Below are 18,651 nucleotides of genomic sequence, written 5' to 3'. Positions count from 1 at the left end.
TCTCTCTCTCTCTCTATCTCTCTGTCTGTCTGTCTGTCTGTCTGTCTCTGTCTGTCTCTGTCTGTCTGTCTGTCTGTCTCTCTGTCTGTCTGTCTGTCTGTCTCTGTCTGTCTGTCTGTCTGTCTGTCTGTCTGTCTGTCTGTCTGTCTGTCTGTCTGTCTGTCTGTCTGTCTGTCTGTCTGTCTGTCTGTCTGTCTGTCTGTCTGTCTGTCTGTCTGTCTGTCTGTCTGTCTCTCTCTCTCTGTCTCTCTCTGTCTCTCTCTTTCTCTCTTTCTCTCTTTCTCTCTCTCTCTCTTTCTCTCTCTCTCTCTCTCTCTCTCTCTCTCTCTCTCCCTGTGTTGTGGTCTGTAGGCGTGAGGCCTGTCAGTGGTGAAGTCTCGGGTAGTGGCGGGGTCATGGAGGGAGGCGATCGTCCAGCGGGGGGCGACGATGAAAGCCCCTCTGAAGCTGACTCGCTGATGGGAAGAGAGGGGGGCCCGAGGGGGGGCCCCCACAAGGGCCAGACGAGCATGCAGACTGCATGCTCGGTGGACATGGAGGATAGCGACTCTCTAGCCTCAGAACGACTCCTATCCCCCGGATCCCGATCGGAGGAATCTGGCGCCGGCTTCAGCCCGCGCTGGGCCCTGGCCTTCTATGGAGAAGACTGCTTCAGCCAGGAGGTGATTCAGTATGCTCTGAACCTGGGCCAGCACTCAGCAACGCCCTGCCTGGACCTGAAGATGCAGGTATGGTCAACCACAGCCCTGTGGGCTTACATCGAAATGGCAGCCAGTGAGTCAGACCATCTGCTTTTTAGTAACGTTTTGGTGATGTTTCTTTGTAGAGTGATCAAAATGCCTTTTGTAAAACATGTACGGTATGTTAACATTATACACGAATACCTAAAAGAGAGTTGTGCCTTTATCTGTGTATAGGCTGTGGTGGTGACACTGGTTATGCAGAGTTCTGTCCTTTAAAATTATGTTCTGCTCTTAACCCAGCACCCACTATAGTTAGTTAGCAGTTCCTCTACTCTGGTTACAGTGGCATTATTACACTTTAATGGACTATAGAGAGATATTGCAAGTACACAATTATTATGTGTCAGTGTTAGTACGGCCATTTGCCAAGTATCCCAAATTTGATCACCATTTAATAATACAGTACATTTAATTATCTCATACTTTCTAGGAAGCCCATGTCTATAATGCATTATAAACATGCATATAATGCATTATAATTACTTATAACACTGTATAATAATAGTTATAAGCACTCATAAATATTAATAATTATTTGACCTATAGTGTATAATAATTATCATAGTTGTAATACATCATAATAATGTTATAATGCATTATAATGCATTATAGCATGACTATAAGTCATGATAAAAAAAGTCTTGAGTGTTCAGCACTTTGTAACCTTGTAAGTAATCATAAGATGCTTTATAAGGTATTATGATTTTTGTTATAATGCATTTTGAGTTATCTTAAACCTAGGCTGCACTAGCCTTCCTGATTTCGTGTATAGAGGGGCGGGTTTAAAATCAGCGCGGGGAGAATGCGCCTGATCCCATTGGTTCACCGATCTGTCCGTCAGCCCCCGCCCCGTCAACACAACATTACGAGCGACGCCCACTGCACTCTGGTTGGTTGGGGAAATGAAACACTTCCTATACCGGGTACACCGACGCGCTGGTCCAGGCTTTTATTTTTTTAGCAAAACTAAACAATAAAAGCCTGGAGCTCGAGGCTATCTTAAACCTGTAATTTTACTGTTTCAAGCAGATTATAATGTATTTTACTTGACCTTTATAAGTCATTAAAATGCTTTATAATTTGTTATGGTTATGTTATAAAGCATTATGAATATTTATGAGTGCTTATAACAATGACTGCTTATCATAACTACACATTGTTAGCACACTACAATGCATTATAATGATAATTAATTTAGTTGTATACAGGTAGCACTTTTAGAAACAAGGTTACAAAGTGCTTTACATAACGAGTTAAAAGAGCAGCAATGATAACCATAAGTACATTTATAATGCATTATAGACATGGGCTTCATAGAAAGTGTTACCCATATATTATCACATAGGACGGTTAATATACTGGAGCAGCACCATTGTAAAGTGTTATCATCACTAAGAAGTCTGTATCAATTTGTCAATCACTGCTTAGTTCACACTACATAAAAGTAATTTGTAACTGATTGAAAAGCAATACACAAAAGTATTGTTTCTACAGCTATTCAACGTAGCTGATAATTGAAGCAACACTGCAGATTTGATCAGAATCCTGTTATTGTTCTCATTACATTTTTAAATTCCCCATGGCTGGTTGGAAATATGCTGTTGTTGTTGTTGTTGGGGGCGTTTTCTTTATGATCACAGATTCATTCCCATTGTAATGTTATTTACTACTGGAGGAACAATTAGGTATTCAAATTCATTTCACTTCTTAGTTTCTTTCTACCATTTACAGGAACGATATTCAAATCTGGTACAAAGTAGGCCACGGTCAGGCTTTGGGGTAAATACGAACGAGAGATGCGGGCCGGGGTGCGGGGGGGGGTTAAGGTAATTTGCACATTATTTTCCCTCAACTTGATTTGAATGGTAATGGGTTGAACTTCGCCTGTGGCAGCAGAGGTTGTTATGATTTATAATAGAATATTAATGAAGTCTTTGTGTGTGTGCACGCCGCGGCACTTGGATAGGGCTGTTGTAAGTTGTTTATGAGCTCCATCACAGCCCATCACACTCTGGAGAGAGGGCCAGCAATGATGTCAACACTCTGACCCCTTTACTCAGTTCACTTCTGGAGCACTGATACTGTACCGTACACCAGTGGTTCTCAACCTTTTCAGGCCGGGACCCCCCAAAATAATCATATTTGAACTGGGGACCCCCCAAAATAATCATATTTGAACACTGGGGACCCCCCACCCTGATAAGCACTTTAAATTGTAGGGGTTGAGGCATTCAATTTTGTTTGACCCGGTTCCACAGATAAATATTGTGAAAATAGAAGCTATTTTCAAAATGTTTGCCTCTTTCTTTCTTATGATATTTGACAATTTGGCCAATGTTTGACCAGTTTTTGTAGTATAGTTTGTTGATTACTATTTATGTAGTAATGGTCTTTTTCTTTTCGAGGTATTAAAAAGGTCATTCTGTCATCTAGGGACCCCCCAAAATCACAGGTTTAGAACCACTGCCATACACCATATGGCTCATTTCAATGAAAACAAATATTGTGTAATTTTGGGGACGTTTGAATTCACCTCCTCTACACAGGAGCTGCAACAGCAACTGACGATTGAGACGAGGAATCTGAGGAAAACTAGAAATTTCTACCAGAAGCTGATCCAACAAGACAGAAAAAACAAAGGTGACTATTGTATGGTTCTCCATGATAGCTTAAATGAAAATTAGATGTTAAAGGGCAAGACCACTTTGGTAGAGGTTTGGGTTGTGTAAGTTACCTTACCATGATGAAACTCCAAAGGCGGACAAGAAATCTAAAATAATTGCTCCATTTGATTAGAAATTGATAATTCAAAATATGCTCCTCATTGACTTACAATGTACGGTAAAATAGCTCTCAAAGTCACTCTTTTAGCACATGAATGAACACAAACAAAGCATTTAGTTGCAGTATGGTAAAGATTTATATTTAACCCATTGATACCTGGAACGCATCTGTGTCACTTTAGATTTCTTTAGGCTATTCAAAAATAGCAGATATACAAGCTCATAGCGCGGCACCGAGTGCCGCGCTATGAACTTGTAGATCTGCTATTTTTGAAAAATAATTGGGTTTTTTTTCCAATTTTTTTTTAGGATTTAGAAGACATTTCTAGAATCTTCTCAGGTCTTAAACACATTCCATGCCAGAGTTTAATCTCATAATGTACTCACCAGTGCCAGCGTTTTATTGTTGTTTTTTAGTTTTTTTCATGTCGCCACAGACCTCGCTAAATAAGTTAAAAGTGCGCGTTCATTTGGTTCTAAACACACAGCGGATCCGTGAGAAACGGTCAGCGAAAACAGTTTCCAAATCCGTGCCGCCATCTTGAAGCTACAGCCGATACACGGTAAACAGTGATCAGCGAGGAGAAAAACAACAACCAGAGAAAATCGAGTTTTAAACAGGATCCCAGACAGGAAGCGGATACGATCGAAAAAACCGGAACCCGAATAATTCCGTTTCCGACCGGAAACGGAAATGGATCAAAAAAAATCGGAAAGTGCACCTGGGGCACTTAACATGGGAATCGGCGGTTCGCGTAGATCTACGCGACTGGCACGCTGCGGCTTTAAATAGGTTTGCGTAGATCTACGCGACTGGCATGCAATGTGTTAATGGGTTAAAAAATAACATAATATATTAATCCCAAAGGTTCCGAGAGCAAACTGATGTCATCCAAGCTCAAGACCCAACTTGAAGAGCTGACATCTAGAGTGGACTTCCTGGACTCTGTGAAGAAATACCTTGAGGTGCAACACAAACTAGTACACAGTGGTGGAAAGTAACTAAGTACATTTACTTAAGTACTGTACTTAAGTACAATTTTGAGGTATTTGTACTTTACTTGAGTATTTCCAATGTCCAATACTTTTACTTCTACTCCACTACATCTCAGAGGCAAATATTGTACTTTTACTCCACTACATTTACTTGAAAACTTTAGTTACTAGTTACTTTTCAGATATAAATTACGATATAATGAAACATACATTAACCACTTTAAATTAAATTTATACCTAGGCTATTTGAAAATAGCAGATTTACAAGCTCACAACGCGTCGCATCGCGACGCGTTGTGAGCTTGTAGATCGGCTATTTTCAAATATTTAGTACTTTTAGTTTTGGTACTTTAAGTACATTTTGATGCCAATACTTTTGTACTTTTACTCAAGTAATTTTTTTATTCTGGACTTTTACTTGTAACAGAGTATTTTCGTATTGCAGTATTGGTACTTTTACTTAAGTAAAAAAATTGAGTACTTTTTCCACCACTGCTTGAGGTGCAACACAAACTAGTACATCCACCTGAATGGGCTGCTTCACTTCATGCAGTATAGTAGAACTATTGATGTGATGTGTGACTCGTGTGTTTGTCCAGATGTTGACTGTGGAACAGTGGGGTCTAGACGTGTCCCAGCTATCCTCCTTGGCAGCGTGTGGTCCTGGTTCTTTGGAGCTGCGATCCTCTGAAGACCCTGCCGTGCTGAGCTTTGGGACCAACAAAGGGAAGAGTACGCTACAAGCCGGGTCTCCGCTGGGTCTCATGGCGTACCTCTATGCTAGGTATTACTCATATACACTTTGACCAGTGGTGGAAAGTAACTAAGTACATTTACTTAAGTACTGTACTTAAGTACAGTTTTGAGGTATTTGTACTTTACTTGAGTATTTCCAATTTCCAATACTTTTACTTCTACTCCACTACATCTCAGAGGCAAATATTGTACTTTTACTCCACTACATTTACTTGAAAACTTTAGTTACTATTTACTTTTCAGATATCAATTATGATATTATAAAACATACATTAACCACTTTAGCCCTATTTTATACATAGACTATTTGGAAATAGCAGATCTACAAGCTCACAACGCGTCGCATCGCGACGCGTTGTGAGCTTGTAGATCGGCTATTTTCAAATATTTAGTACTTTTACTTTTGGTACTTTAAGTACATTTTGATACCAATACTTTTGTACTTTTACTCAAGTAAATTTCGAATTCCGGACTTTTACTTGTAACAAAATACTTCTACATTGCAGTATTGATACTTTTACTTAAATAAAACATTTGAGTACTTTTTCCACCACTGACTTTGACTGGAAATGCATTGAAGGGAACTGTAAATATAGATTATCACCCTTTTATCACTCCCCATAGAATAGTGATGGCTAAATGAAGTGTGATAACGTTTCTAATAATTTGGCATATAGGAACTGCTGTTCAACAAAGATCTAACAAAAATGGGGGGGGGGGGGGGTCAGTTGGAGGTCCCCATGAGGGTGGAGGCCCGAAACATAGCAAAGGCCGCCACTAGTTATATTCTCAGTACACCTCCCAAACATCTATTTTCACTAAAATATTGCTAAATATAGCACTTCCGGAAAATGGCCTCATGCCTCCAGACAGATGGCGAGACTGAACAGGACTCTGGTTCGGTCATTGGCCTGGAGGACCTGAAGTGACGTGAGCTATGATTGGTCTACGTTTGTGGGGACATACATACAGACAGACAGACAGACAGACAGAAAGACAGACAAAGCCTAGTAGATAACCTGGTCTTTGGCCAGTATTGGCCCAGACCAGCCCATCACAATCGGCCAGATACCGCCTACCAATACCCCATCATTGCTTAAATGTGTGTACGAGAGAGAAATGAGACATGATAAATAAATTATAAATGATTTAATAGATAAATTATAGATTCAGATGGGAACAGTGTGTTCTAGAAAATATAAGCAGATTTGCATAGATTATAAACTCACTTCTAAATACAAAAATGATGCCTGTGAACTCTACTCCAGTTAAAAGCAAATAGCTTCTTTTCAAACATATGAGTGCGACTTACATAAATGCTAGCGTCCTTATTCTGGTCATGTCATATTCGGTGAACATTCGGCGAAAATAGCCGATCTACAAGCTCGCAACTAGGGTTTAACACCGGGAATCCCGGGATGCGGGAATCCCGGGATTCCCGAGGTTATTTACCGTCCCGGGAACTGACTTCGGTTCCCGGGATCCCGTTTTTTTTTTTTTTTTTTTAGAAATGAATACTAATTAGTAGAAAGGCCTATCTACAGCAAGGAGGAATTACTATTATAATTAGCCAAGTTACTTGCCGCGTTGCCGACCAGGGCAGGGTCCCATCGTCCCGTTGTGAGAACCAATATGGGACGTGGCCGTGGCCGTGATGCCCCCCTGCCTGCCCTGCGCACGCTGATTTCACCGTTTAAAACAGTAGACACCAGTTGACTAGTTGAGATTCAACATCAAGTGAAACGCTGCATAAGCAGTGGGTAGGTTTGATTTCGAGCCTATATTCCAGCTTAAAATGCGCGCAAGCCAAGCAATGCTTTAGATAGAGAGAGAGGAGAGACTGGAGAGAGAGAGAGAGAGAGAGAGAGAGAGAGCAAGAGAGAGCGCGTGCGAGAGAGAGAGAGAGAGAGAGAGAGAATTAGACCGATGTGGTCCGATTTTTTTATCATCATTAATGTAGCCTACCCTACCTACACTTGCATTTTAGAACGTTCAAACTACCATTTTACTAGAACTACCCAGTAGAACAAGTGAACTGCACAACAGCTGTCTGTCTCATTGATTGTCAGTGGCAGCGCATGCATGTGCACATCAAAATCACACTACAAAACCCGACATTTGATCAACAACAAAATATAGATTAATACATTTGACAACATACAGCCAACATCCCAAAATGGAGTCTTAATATCCAAGTAGCCTAAAATAAATTAATAACTGCAAACAATATCAAATCAATATCCTACAAAAGTAGAGATAAGCTGTGACCTCACCGGCGCTCTGATGGACAATAAATAAATAATCCTTTTGCAAATTCTCTTGTCAATAATGATACAAATGGAACGTTTATTTCAGCAGCTAGAGTTTGACATTGTTTGAGTGCGTGTTGGGTGCACAGCGCAGCTCCTCGTTTAAGTTAATTGTCTTCACCCGCTGCTGCGTAACAGGGCAGATCTCCGCCAGGGCACTATATTATATTTATATATTATATTTATATGATTTAAAAAATCTACTTAAGTCATTATTAGTGCAAGTTCATAGGTGGACACAATAGGGACATTTGGGCACCTCAATATAAAATTGGCTATTTAAATATCTACATATAAAAGCATTTTAGTGGGTACTTTTTTTTTTTTACCCTTTAACGGGAATTCCCGGGAAGCCCGGGAAAAGGTCTGAAAATTCCCGGGAATTAAATTTAGATATTTCCCGGAAAATGTTAAACCCTACTCGCAACATGACACGTTGCGAGCTTGTAGATCGGCTATTTTGAGCCAATAGATTTGGTATAGAGGGTAAAAAAGAATAGGGCCAAGTACAAACCTCTGGGGGACCCCAGTCAATGAAGTACTTATATAGGGTTTAAGAGAGAGAGAGAGAGAGGGGGAGAGAGAGAGAAGGTGAGACTGAGACATGATAATTGAGTCAATCACAGTACCGGTAATTGCATGATCACGGCACCGATATCTTTCACCTAGAACAATTTAGAGAGGCACATGTGCCACATGATCACATTATCTTCAGTCTAAAAAGCTGCTACATTGTTAACTCATTCCCTGCCAGACTTATTTCTGGCTGTGTTTGCCCACTGCCAGCGATTTAGTGTTTTTTATAAAAATGTTTTAAAAAAAAAATCTCATTATGATCGCAAGTCCAGTCGTTTCTAAACACACAGGCGAGTCGTGCACGTCGCTCAGACAACAAACATTCAGATCTGGGTGGAGCCCTTCTCCTCCAGCCCAGCGTAGAACACCATGTATCGCCATGTGAACGGAAAACTCACTTACTTTTCAGACCTCGCTAAATCCCTTATGATCGCGTGTTCAACTGTTTGTAGACACACAGGGTAGTTGTGTGAGTGGCCCAGAGAAGACATTTTCAATCGGCGACATTCCATTTTGCAGTAGAAGCAGTTTCAAAACAGCGTTGCTAAACAGCGTTCCGCGGCGGAGAAATGCAAAGCCGAGAAAAGGCCGTTTGAAGGCGGGACCTAAACAGGAAGCGGGCGGAAGCGAAAATCTTCGATATGACGTATTTCCGTATCCGGGTGTGCACAATGAAATGTGTCGTGGAGAGAGATGAAGGACCTTGAGATCTTGTTTAAAAAAATTATTTAGCAAAATTACGTTTTTTTTCAGTGGCAGATTTGGTAATTGGAAAAAAATACGTTTTTTACGTCAGTGGCAGTGAATGAGAATAAGAATTGTATAATAATATTGCTAATTTCATCTCACCTTACTACTAACAGCAGGTTCAGGCTCATTTGGTAACACTACATGTCTGTGATTTCAAGACGGCTCTGTATTAGGATATACAGTGTTAGTTTTGGTGCATGCGCTGGCAAACATCTAAAGACTGACTTAAACCAGCTCAGACTGAGTTGAATGAGTGCAACATTAAGAACAATAGAGTAGTAATTTTGGGGTATGTTGTCAGTCACATTTATAAATGTATATTTTGGTGTTAATCTAATGTTGGCTTGTATCGACAAACTTGCATATTGTGTTGATATTATAATGTTCCATCTCGTTCTAGAAACGCAGCTCTGGAAGGTTACGTCCAACACTTCCTGTACACGTATCGCCACTTCTGTACTCCAGAGGAGCTTCTTCAATTCCTAATGGACAGATTCGTCAGTTCCTCAAGGTATATACACAGTATATCTCATGAATACACAAAGAAATAGCTGCATAATTAACTGTTCTGAAAATACTCCATTTTATTGAACGCCATAGTCTGAAGTTAGAAGTAGTTTCTACCTCTGGCTGAGCACTCTACTTCTGGTGTGTGATTTGTGTTTGCATGAATTGTGTATCTGTTTTGTAAAGCCATCATCCGCTATGCGTTGTGAGCTTAGGTCGCGGCTATTTTTGATGTGCGGCAAAGAAGTATGAATCGGGCTTCACTCTGCTGTGATTTTTCTGTGCCAGAGCTGGTCCAGACTTGTCAGGAGACAATGCAAAGGTATTCCACCGCAGTTTGGCTCTGCTGGAGGCCTGGGTGATGGATTGTAGACTGGTGGACTTCACGAAGCAGTCTGTCCTTCTGAACACGCTGGAGAACTTCCTCATCACTCAGGTAATCAGACATAGGAATCGTTTAGTTGACCAAGTGGTCAATGCCCGCGGCCGGTCACATTAACCCTGGCATTCCTATTTTGGGCACGTCGATCATTATGGGATAAAATTCTCAAAAACACTTGTTGCACGCTGGTGTCGTGATGTGATGAAATTGTGAGCTTGTAGATCGGTGATTAGTGTCATACCCTGGTGTACTTAATTAAAAGTATCAATACTGCAATGCAGAAGTACTCTGTTACAAGTAAAAGTCAGAAATTCATAATTTACTTGAGTAAAAGTACAAATGTATTGGTATCAAAATGTACTTAAAGTACCAAAAGCTCACTTGTGAGCTTGTAGATCGGCTAGGTATAAAATGGGGCTATAATGTAGTAAGTTATATCTGCAAAGTAAATAGTAACTAGAGTTTTCAAATAATTGTAGTGGAGTAAAAGTGCAATATTTGCCTCTGAGATGTAGTGGAGTAGAAGTAAAAGTATAGACCGTTGGAAGTAAAGTACCTCAACATTTTACTTTAAGTACAGTACTTGAGTAAATGTACTTAGTTACTTTACACCACTGGTCAGGAGTACGTTATAAACAACTCAAATCAGTGTCTGAATCAATAGACTAGCTAAATTGAATCAACCGTGAGTCAACTTTGTATTGTAGGCTTGCTTGTTGGGCATTTGCCAAAATCTCTCTCACTCAGAGGAACATTGTTGGAATGACAAAAAGACAGCTGATGCACTGTTTACAGCAAATTCCATTGTTTGCCCATTCTGGTTCCTCTACAGGTGGCTCCACTAGACAGCCGAGGAGAGGTCCTTCTCACCAGCCTCCACAGCTCTCCAAGTAAGACGTGGAGCCATGGAAGTCAAAGCCTGATCCACAAAGATGAGGGCGACGACTCCCTGTCTGTCCAGCTGCTGTGCGGCAAATCATCCATCGAGGACCCAGGAAGAAAAGTCAGTGTAGTATGATGGTCCGTAAAATAGATTGATGTGGTCAAAACTAGAGCCTGACCAATATATCCGTTTGGCCGAAATATATATATATGTTTTTATCTATTAACCCATTAAGACCTGAGGTTCCGATTCTACAAAATGTCTTCTAAAACTTTTTCAAGATTTTTCAAAAATAGCAGATCTACAAGCTCATAGCTATGAGCTTGTATACAGTATCTGCTATTTTTGAATAGCCAAAGAAATCTAAAGTGACACAAATGCGTTCCAGGTCTAAATGGGTTAAAAAGTTATTTGTGTTTATTTAAATTTATTTGGTTGTTTTTAGGTGAAATGTTCTCAAATTCAAACGTTAATTATTTCTTTATTTGTTTTCTTTCTTTTCTTTTTTTTCTTTTTACAAGATACAGTGAAAGAGTTGGTAATCAGTGGTCTAGGAGGTCTAGGACACAAAAATCTGGCATCAGGCGAGCTCTATTCAGAACACCTAACCTCTTCGACTGACCCTTGGATGCCCCCCAAAACATGTTAAAGCGGTAGCACAAATAATGAAGATACATCTTTTGACGCAGAACACATATCCTTGGTGTAGACCATGGGGCAATGGGCCTGAATTAGTTGCTTTCAGTCTTTCATGTTAAACAGCCAGTTTAACTAGAGGCATTTGAAATTTGGTTTGGCTTGCGCTGGATTCCTTTTCCTTATTGCAGCTGAGGACCCTTTTGGAAGACCTTGTGTGCCTATTATGCAAGGGATAATTGACGGGTAGCCGGACATTATTGATAAATAAATCCTGACGGGGTGATTAGGCACCGACGCGTACATTTTCAACTTTTTAAATGTATTATTATGCAGCCTTTTAAAATCAGAAATGATGTTGCGAGGCCTTCTCTCCCATATCAGACTTGACTTAACCCATTAATACCTGGAACGCATCTGTGTCACTTTTAGATGTATTTAGGCTATTCAAAAATAGCAGATATACAAGCTCATAGCGCGGCACCGAGTGCCGCGCTACGAGCTTGTAGATCTGCTATTTTTGAAAAATCGTGAAAATTATTTGTTTTTAAATTTTTTCCGAAAAACTGTTAGGATTTAGAAAATGTTTAGAAGCGGCCTCAGGTCTTAATGGGTTAAGGGCTGTATATTCAGACATTTCATTAACAAAACAAAACAAGAACGCGTCGGCCTTCACACGTTGTCATCTTTCTAGACGTTTCAGTGGAGGATCTCCAGGGTGGTGGAGCCCACGGTGTCCTTGTCCAAAGAGAAGGCCTTCTCGATCGCCGCGGCCCTGCCCGTGACGTACTACGGCTCCCTGATGGACGACCTGTCCAGCGGATGCCTCCGTGGCGACGAGCGCCTCCCCTTCAGCCAGAGTGAATACGGCGCACAGCAGACGGCACAGCAGCTCACACTGCTGCAGCAGGTTAATCCAACAGCTAATCGAACTAATCACTTTAACCCTTTAAGACCTGAGGCGATTCTTAAAAATGTTTTCTAAATCCTAACAGTTTTTGGAAAAAAATCTTGGGAAAAAAAATTCATGATTTTTCAAAAATAGCAGATCTACAAGCTCATAGCGCGGCACTCGGTGCCGCGCTATGAGCTTGTATATCTGCTATTTTTGAATAGCCAAAGAAATCTAAAGTGACACAGATGCGTTCCAGGTATTAATGGGTTAAGCGATAATAAAAAATTATCAATAATGTAATAAAATAATTGATTAATACTTGATCCCTTCTTTTGAGCATGTTATTATAAGCGAAAATGTTAAAAAAAATTGCGAAGATATTGAAAATAGCTGATCTACAAGCTCACAACTTGACTTGATGCATGACACCGTTGCTTAAAACAAAGCATGCAATGTTTAAGTGGTTAAACGATTATTTCGGTTCTCGATTATTTGATTAATTGAAATAATATTTGCTCCCCAACTTGCTCCCCAACTTGTATTTGCACAAACATAGGCCATCCCAGGATGTTATTATGTTACAATTACAGCTAAACCGATAATCCAGTGTATTACACAATGGTCACAGTTAATCCTGATCCACATGTTAATTTCCATATTTCCAACTACTGCAAGTATTGTAGATTCAATCAAATGGTTCAGCGCCACTATTGTGTCATTATTAATTGTGGAAACTGAAATAATTATTTACAATTCATTGTAGAGTCATAATAAACATGCTCATATACAGGCCATATAAAAACCCACATTCTCACATGCTTACACATACACAGACAAACATTCAATGTGATGGATATATTCACACAAAATCCCTTTTCTCCTACTCACATTTAAAGTGCTGTTGCTTGTGTTCCACACTAGAGGGAGACATACCTCTATGAAGATGTAAGTCACCATTAACTGGCATGTTGCTCTCCTGTGCACTTGAATGACATGAGGTGACGTTACTATTAAAATATGTCTAACAGGACATTTTCCATGGCTGTCACCCAGTTCACTTCCTCAACTCGAGAATTCAAGGTGTCAAAGAAAAGGGTTCGAGTCCAAACAAGTGAGTACAGACAACTTGCTACACACACACACACACACACACACACACACACACACACACACACACACACACACACACACACACACACACATATTTAGTATTGATGATTGTTAATATTTAAGTAATCCATTTACTAATCTACCATCCACAATATATTTCCCCCCTGTCCCTAGTTTAAGCAATGTGGGAGATTCTGTTAAGCTTGTCTGGCACAGTCCTGCATATTATTGTATTTGGTTATTACATTGATTCTGATTATGTGTCAAAAGTAACTCACATTTATGAACTGGGTGAACCCTTCATGATGAAAAAAAAATGATGAACTATTGACTTAAACTAGTGGTTCTCAAAGTGGGGTCAAGGGACCCCCAGGGTTCCTTGAGAGGGTTCCAGGGGGTCCCAAATAAAATGTGTTAAAACAGCATCAAAATCAGTTTAACCACTTGACCCCTATATCTGTCAGAAAACTACAAGTGGACATGGATATGAAATCCCCTAAAATAGAGAGGTCTTACACTGCCGCCAATTTTCCCTTTCCCTTTTTTCCCTCTGTTAATATATATATATTTGTAATTGTTGATGACATGTATTATTGTGTCAATATTCTATGCTCTGTTGATGAATTGAATACATACGACCACAATTGAAACAAGTCCCCAGGACTTTTTTGTGTTATCCTGCTGTTTAAATTTTTGACTAATAAAGTATTCAATCAATCGATATACATACAGTACATCGGATATTTTAAAATAGACGATCTATGTGTTGTGAGCTTGTAGATCTGCTCTTTTTTTTTTACTTGAAAAATTTGGGGGGAAAATTGAATATTTTTAAAACGTAAATCTTGTATGGGGGTTCCTGGCACAAAATATTTTCAGATGGGGTCCACGACCAAATACATACATTTGGTCGTTAATTTGGGGGTCTTTTTGACATGAAAAAGTTTGAGAACCACTGAACGCCCAGCATCCCTATTCTCGGGGGAACGTTCGTCTCCAATCTTTTCGCCAAAAATGTTTGATGTAGAGGGAAAAATATCAGACTAAGTACAGAGCCTACGGTCAAGTTTTACTAAGTATTGAGGGTTTTAAGTGGCTAAAACTATATTGAATCCTGGCTTTTCCCACCATCAGGAATGTGTCTCAGCAGCACGTCCCGCCACCAGAGGGCAACAATCTGTTTGCATGTGAGGGGACACGCAGCCACCTCCAGCGGCTGCTCACATATGCAGACAGTGTCACCACCTGGATCTCTGCAGAGATAGTCATCTGTGACACGGTCAAGGTGAGATCGAATCTGCCAAATGAGAGCAATGCTGTGTCTGGTGGTATTGGTCAAACACACAATACAATCTTCAGTTTAAATTAATATTCTGAGATTGTACAAATCTAACAAAAAGCACCCTTTCGGGTCTGTTTGGTTACATTTGTACAATCCTTTTAAGACCTGGAACGTATCTGTGTCATTTTTTTATTTGAGCTAAAAAAGCATTATTTTACACTTTGGCTATTCAAAAATAGCAGATATACAAGCTCATTGCGCGTGTGTGCCGCGCTATGAGCTTGTAGATCTGCTATCTTTTGAAAAATCGTGAACATTTTTGCAAATCTTTGAATATATATATTTTTACGGCAAACATTTGTAACTCGAGTCTTTGCTTCTGGGGGGTCCCTGGAAAAAAATATTTTGAGATGAGGGGTCGCGGCCAAATACATATCATTTTGGGGGTCCTTGACATGAAAAAGTTTGAGAACCACTGACATAGCAACATACGTTTTTTTCAAAAAACGGATTTGGAAGGCATTTTGTAGAATCGGCCTCAGGCCTTAATGGGTTAACACAGTTGATTTTATTTTATTGTGTATAACAGATTCTTGTGCTCTCCGAATAAAAACATATGATGTTTTTTTTTCCTCTTATGTATGGGAGAAATACACAGTCATAGGGTATTTTTGCCACACCCTATATGCCTGATCTCTTCACCTCAGAACAATGGGATTTAGGTTGAAACCCCCTTTAAATCGACACAGGGATTTTACTGCGTACAGTAGGCACAGTTTGTGTTCCTATATCTCTCAGTGGTTCTATGTGCTGTCTTTGGTCATGTGTCCTCTGTTTTGTTTACAGACGCAAGTGGCTTTGCTGAGCAAGTTTCTGTTGATTGGCAAACACTGCTACGAGTCGAGGAACTTCGCCACGGCCATGCAGATCCTCGGAGGCCTGGAGAATGTGATTGTCAGGCAGTTACCAGTAAGGCTGCAGAGATAATAAATTGCTTCTCACAAAACAATTCCGGAATGACTGCAATAAATCATGGATTCGGTGCCCTCGGGCTACGAGTTGAATTTGCCTGCGATGAGACCATATTTAACCCATTAAGACCCTGGATCGCATCTGTGTCACTTTTTCATTTGAGCAAAAAAGCATTATTTTACACTTTATACGTGTATATACGAGCTTGTAGATCTGCTATTTTTGAAAAATTATGAAAATGCGTGCAAATCTTTGAATATATATTGTTTTAAAGCGAACATTTTTAACTAAAATCTTTGCTTCTGGGGGGTCCCTGGAACAAATTATATTGAGATGGGGGTCCGCGGCCAAATACATATAATTTTGGGGGTCCTTGACATGACAAAGTTTGAGAACTACTGATATAGCAACATACGTTTTTTTCAGAAAGCTGTTTTAGAAGATATAGAAGACATTTTGTAGAATCGGCTTCAGGTCTCAATGGGTTAATGTCCTCCTCAAATGGGATCCATATTAACATTAATAGCAACAAGCACTGATGCAGCGCGGGGGTCCACGCGCTGGACAGCCCTTGCCCCGCAGCCCAGGTGCAGTCCAGTGAATCGGCTTCTTCTGATTTCGGGAAGAAGAGAAAAATGATTCACAAGCATTTATTCTTTGTCTATTCAAAAATAGCAGATCTACAAGCTCATAGAGCTTGTATATCTGCTATTTTTGAGGGGGGGGGAATCGTGAAAATGTGTGCAAATCTTTAACTCAAATCTTTGCTTCTGGGGGTCCCTGGAACAAAATATGTTGAGATGGGGGTGGGGGGGGGGGGTTTGTAGAATCCCCAGAAGCAAAGATTTGAGTTAAAAATGTTCGCTTTAAAAAACATACATTCAAAAGATTTGCACAAATGTTCGCGATTTTTCAAATAAAATAGCAGATCTACAAGCTCGTAGCGTGGCACTCGGTGCCACGCTACGAGCTTGTAGATCTGCTATTAGTATGCCGGATTGAATGGGTTAAGTATTTGTATGGCAGTTGCTCTCTTGACACTCTCTTGCTGCCATCTCTGCACTACCAATGCCCACTGTGTGCTTGTTGTGTCTACTCGTCAACCCTCAGTCTGTGCAGGGCCTTGATCAGGTACTCCATGTCAATGTCAACGTGCAAGGCCTCAAGAAACGTGTTATGGGATACTATGACCAGATTCATGCCTTAAAACCTAAAAACAAATAGAAGTTTTGATGGATCTGTGAGTGCTATAGTGGTCTGTTTGGTTACTTGTCAAAAAATATATAAATATAAAATATGAGTATAAAATGTAAGTGCTATTGTGTAGCCTACACTTGAACATTGTTTTGTTAGTTCTACATTTGTTCCATTTGTCTCTGATATATAGCTGATACCGAACAAAAACGTTTTCTAGAAATGTTTCTCATAAGAACCTAAATCGTGAAGTGAAATATTTTGGAGCAGAGACATGCAAACATTTTTTATTTTTTTTTAAATAACATGCATATGCGTTCACACATGTGCGTTTGCACGTGTGCACAATGGTCCCGCCTGAATTAAGTCACATTTTATACAGTCCAGCCCATGACCTAAAATGATTTAGACACTCCTGATGTAGCACACGCGCACAGAGTTTACAGTAGGTTTGTGTCCTGTACAGAAGGGTCCTCAAATATCCTATGAAAAGACACCCATCTGAACCGAATAAGGGACATTTCCATATTTCTATCTGAAGGCTGCTTATATTCCTGTATAATTAGTTTCCATTTTTTGTGGCTAAATGAAATTACTAAATTAAACTTCCTCCTGTCTCCCTTGCAGGCTTGGAAACATCTGCCTAGCAAAGTGTGTGAGATCCTAGAGGAGCTGCGAGCTGTGCAGGTATGTGTGTGTGTGTGTGTGTGTGCGCGTGTGCGTGCGTGCGTGCGTGCGTGCATGTATGTGTGCACACTGGCTTGTGTTTTTCTCTAGATAGGCTGGACTTGGCACGTAATGTTCTGCTGAGCTGGAGGGCAGACAACCAAATAAAAAACAGCTTGGAGTGTTCTCACTGTCTGCTATACAGACCCACAGCTAAACCAGTCCCTGAAAGCAACGTCTCCTTGAATATCACACCATCCCAAAATGATTTCCTTAGTTTGGCGTAAATGTGACAAACACGATAGGTGCAGTGGTTGGATTGATTTAACCGGTTGGCTTTGTGAAAACAGCCTGCTCTCTTGCCTCTGTCTCTCCCTACCAATGCCTGAGATTTCAAATTCTTCATGTTTCTCTTCCTCAGCTGGAAAAGGATTTGTAGTTTGTCAGAGAGTTCTAAATTCCCCTTCTTCCCCATCGCTGAGATGAGACACAAGCGCTTTCTATTCGACATGCCGAATTCTCATCTCGATTGGTGTGGAAATGTGAAATATTTCTTCTGTCCCTTGGCGTCTCTTTCTGAACTCAAAAGTAGTCCTAAACATAGTACACCTGAACCATTGATATGCTGAATGGGACATTTCTATGCTAATATGCTTTTATGCGCTCCTCCCCTCATATGACTCTATAGGGTTCACATTCAAATCAGCCAGGCTGAGTGTGAATGGCCGTCGGACAGTGTGAACGGCTGTTTTTGTATGAGTTTTCTAATGCTCTGCGACCAACTCAATAGCCCATCAAGATCGACTTATCATTCGAAAAGACATGATTGCCCACATCACATGTGAGCTAGAACGTCAACATTCAGGGCATTCCTTCTCTGTCCATTTGTTTTTCTCTCTTGCCCGAATATCCTATAAGCAGAAATAATAATAATTATAATTTCAATCTTTACTGTGTCACACTGTGAAATTGCATTTGGACATTCAGAGTTACATTAAAGGGACACTTCACCCCAAAAAAACTGTTTCAATGGATTAGTCACCCCATGGAGACCTGAATTCATGGATATTTTTTTGTTTTTGTCTCATTCCTAAGACCATAATTTGACCGGTAGGCAGTGGACCGGTAGGCAGTGGACCGGTAGGCAGCGGTTCCGGTCATCAAATTATTGTCTTAGGAATGAGACAAAAAACTAAAAAAATATCCATGAA

The 18,651-nt window shown here is 40.3% G+C and overlaps 1 protein-coding gene across 1 annotated transcript in view; it reads left to right on the top strand.

Moving 5' to 3' along the window:
• Positions 1 to 18,651, top strand: part of kndc1 (kinase non-catalytic C-lobe domain containing 1) — a 78,080-nt gene that overhangs the window by 53,703 nt on the left and 5,726 nt on the right. Inside the window, exons 17-28 of the mRNA XM_080449946.1 lie at positions 352 to 728; positions 3,290 to 3,383; positions 4,395 to 4,492; positions 5,122 to 5,306; positions 9,314 to 9,424; positions 9,709 to 9,856; positions 10,635 to 10,805; positions 12,016 to 12,231; positions 13,245 to 13,327; positions 14,461 to 14,611; positions 15,455 to 15,577; positions 17,402 to 17,461. Of these exons, the coding sequence (XP_080306072.1) occupies positions 352 to 728; positions 3,290 to 3,383; positions 4,395 to 4,492; positions 5,122 to 5,306; positions 9,314 to 9,424; positions 9,709 to 9,856; positions 10,635 to 10,805; positions 12,016 to 12,231; positions 13,245 to 13,327; positions 14,461 to 14,611; positions 15,455 to 15,577; positions 17,402 to 17,461 (1,817 nt within the window). The remainder of the gene's footprint in view (positions 1 to 351; positions 729 to 3,289; positions 3,384 to 4,394; positions 4,493 to 5,121; positions 5,307 to 9,313; positions 9,425 to 9,708; positions 9,857 to 10,634; positions 10,806 to 12,015; positions 12,232 to 13,244; positions 13,328 to 14,460; positions 14,612 to 15,454; positions 15,578 to 17,401; positions 17,462 to 18,651) is intronic.

Source organism: Gymnoscopelus braueri (assembly GCF_963280865.1).
Source record: "Gymnoscopelus braueri genome assembly, chromosome: 14".
NCBI classification, from domain to species: domain Eukaryota; kingdom Metazoa; phylum Chordata; class Actinopteri; order Myctophiformes; family Myctophidae; genus Gymnoscopelus; species Gymnoscopelus braueri.
This window is presented reverse-complemented; position numbering and strand designations above follow the sequence as displayed.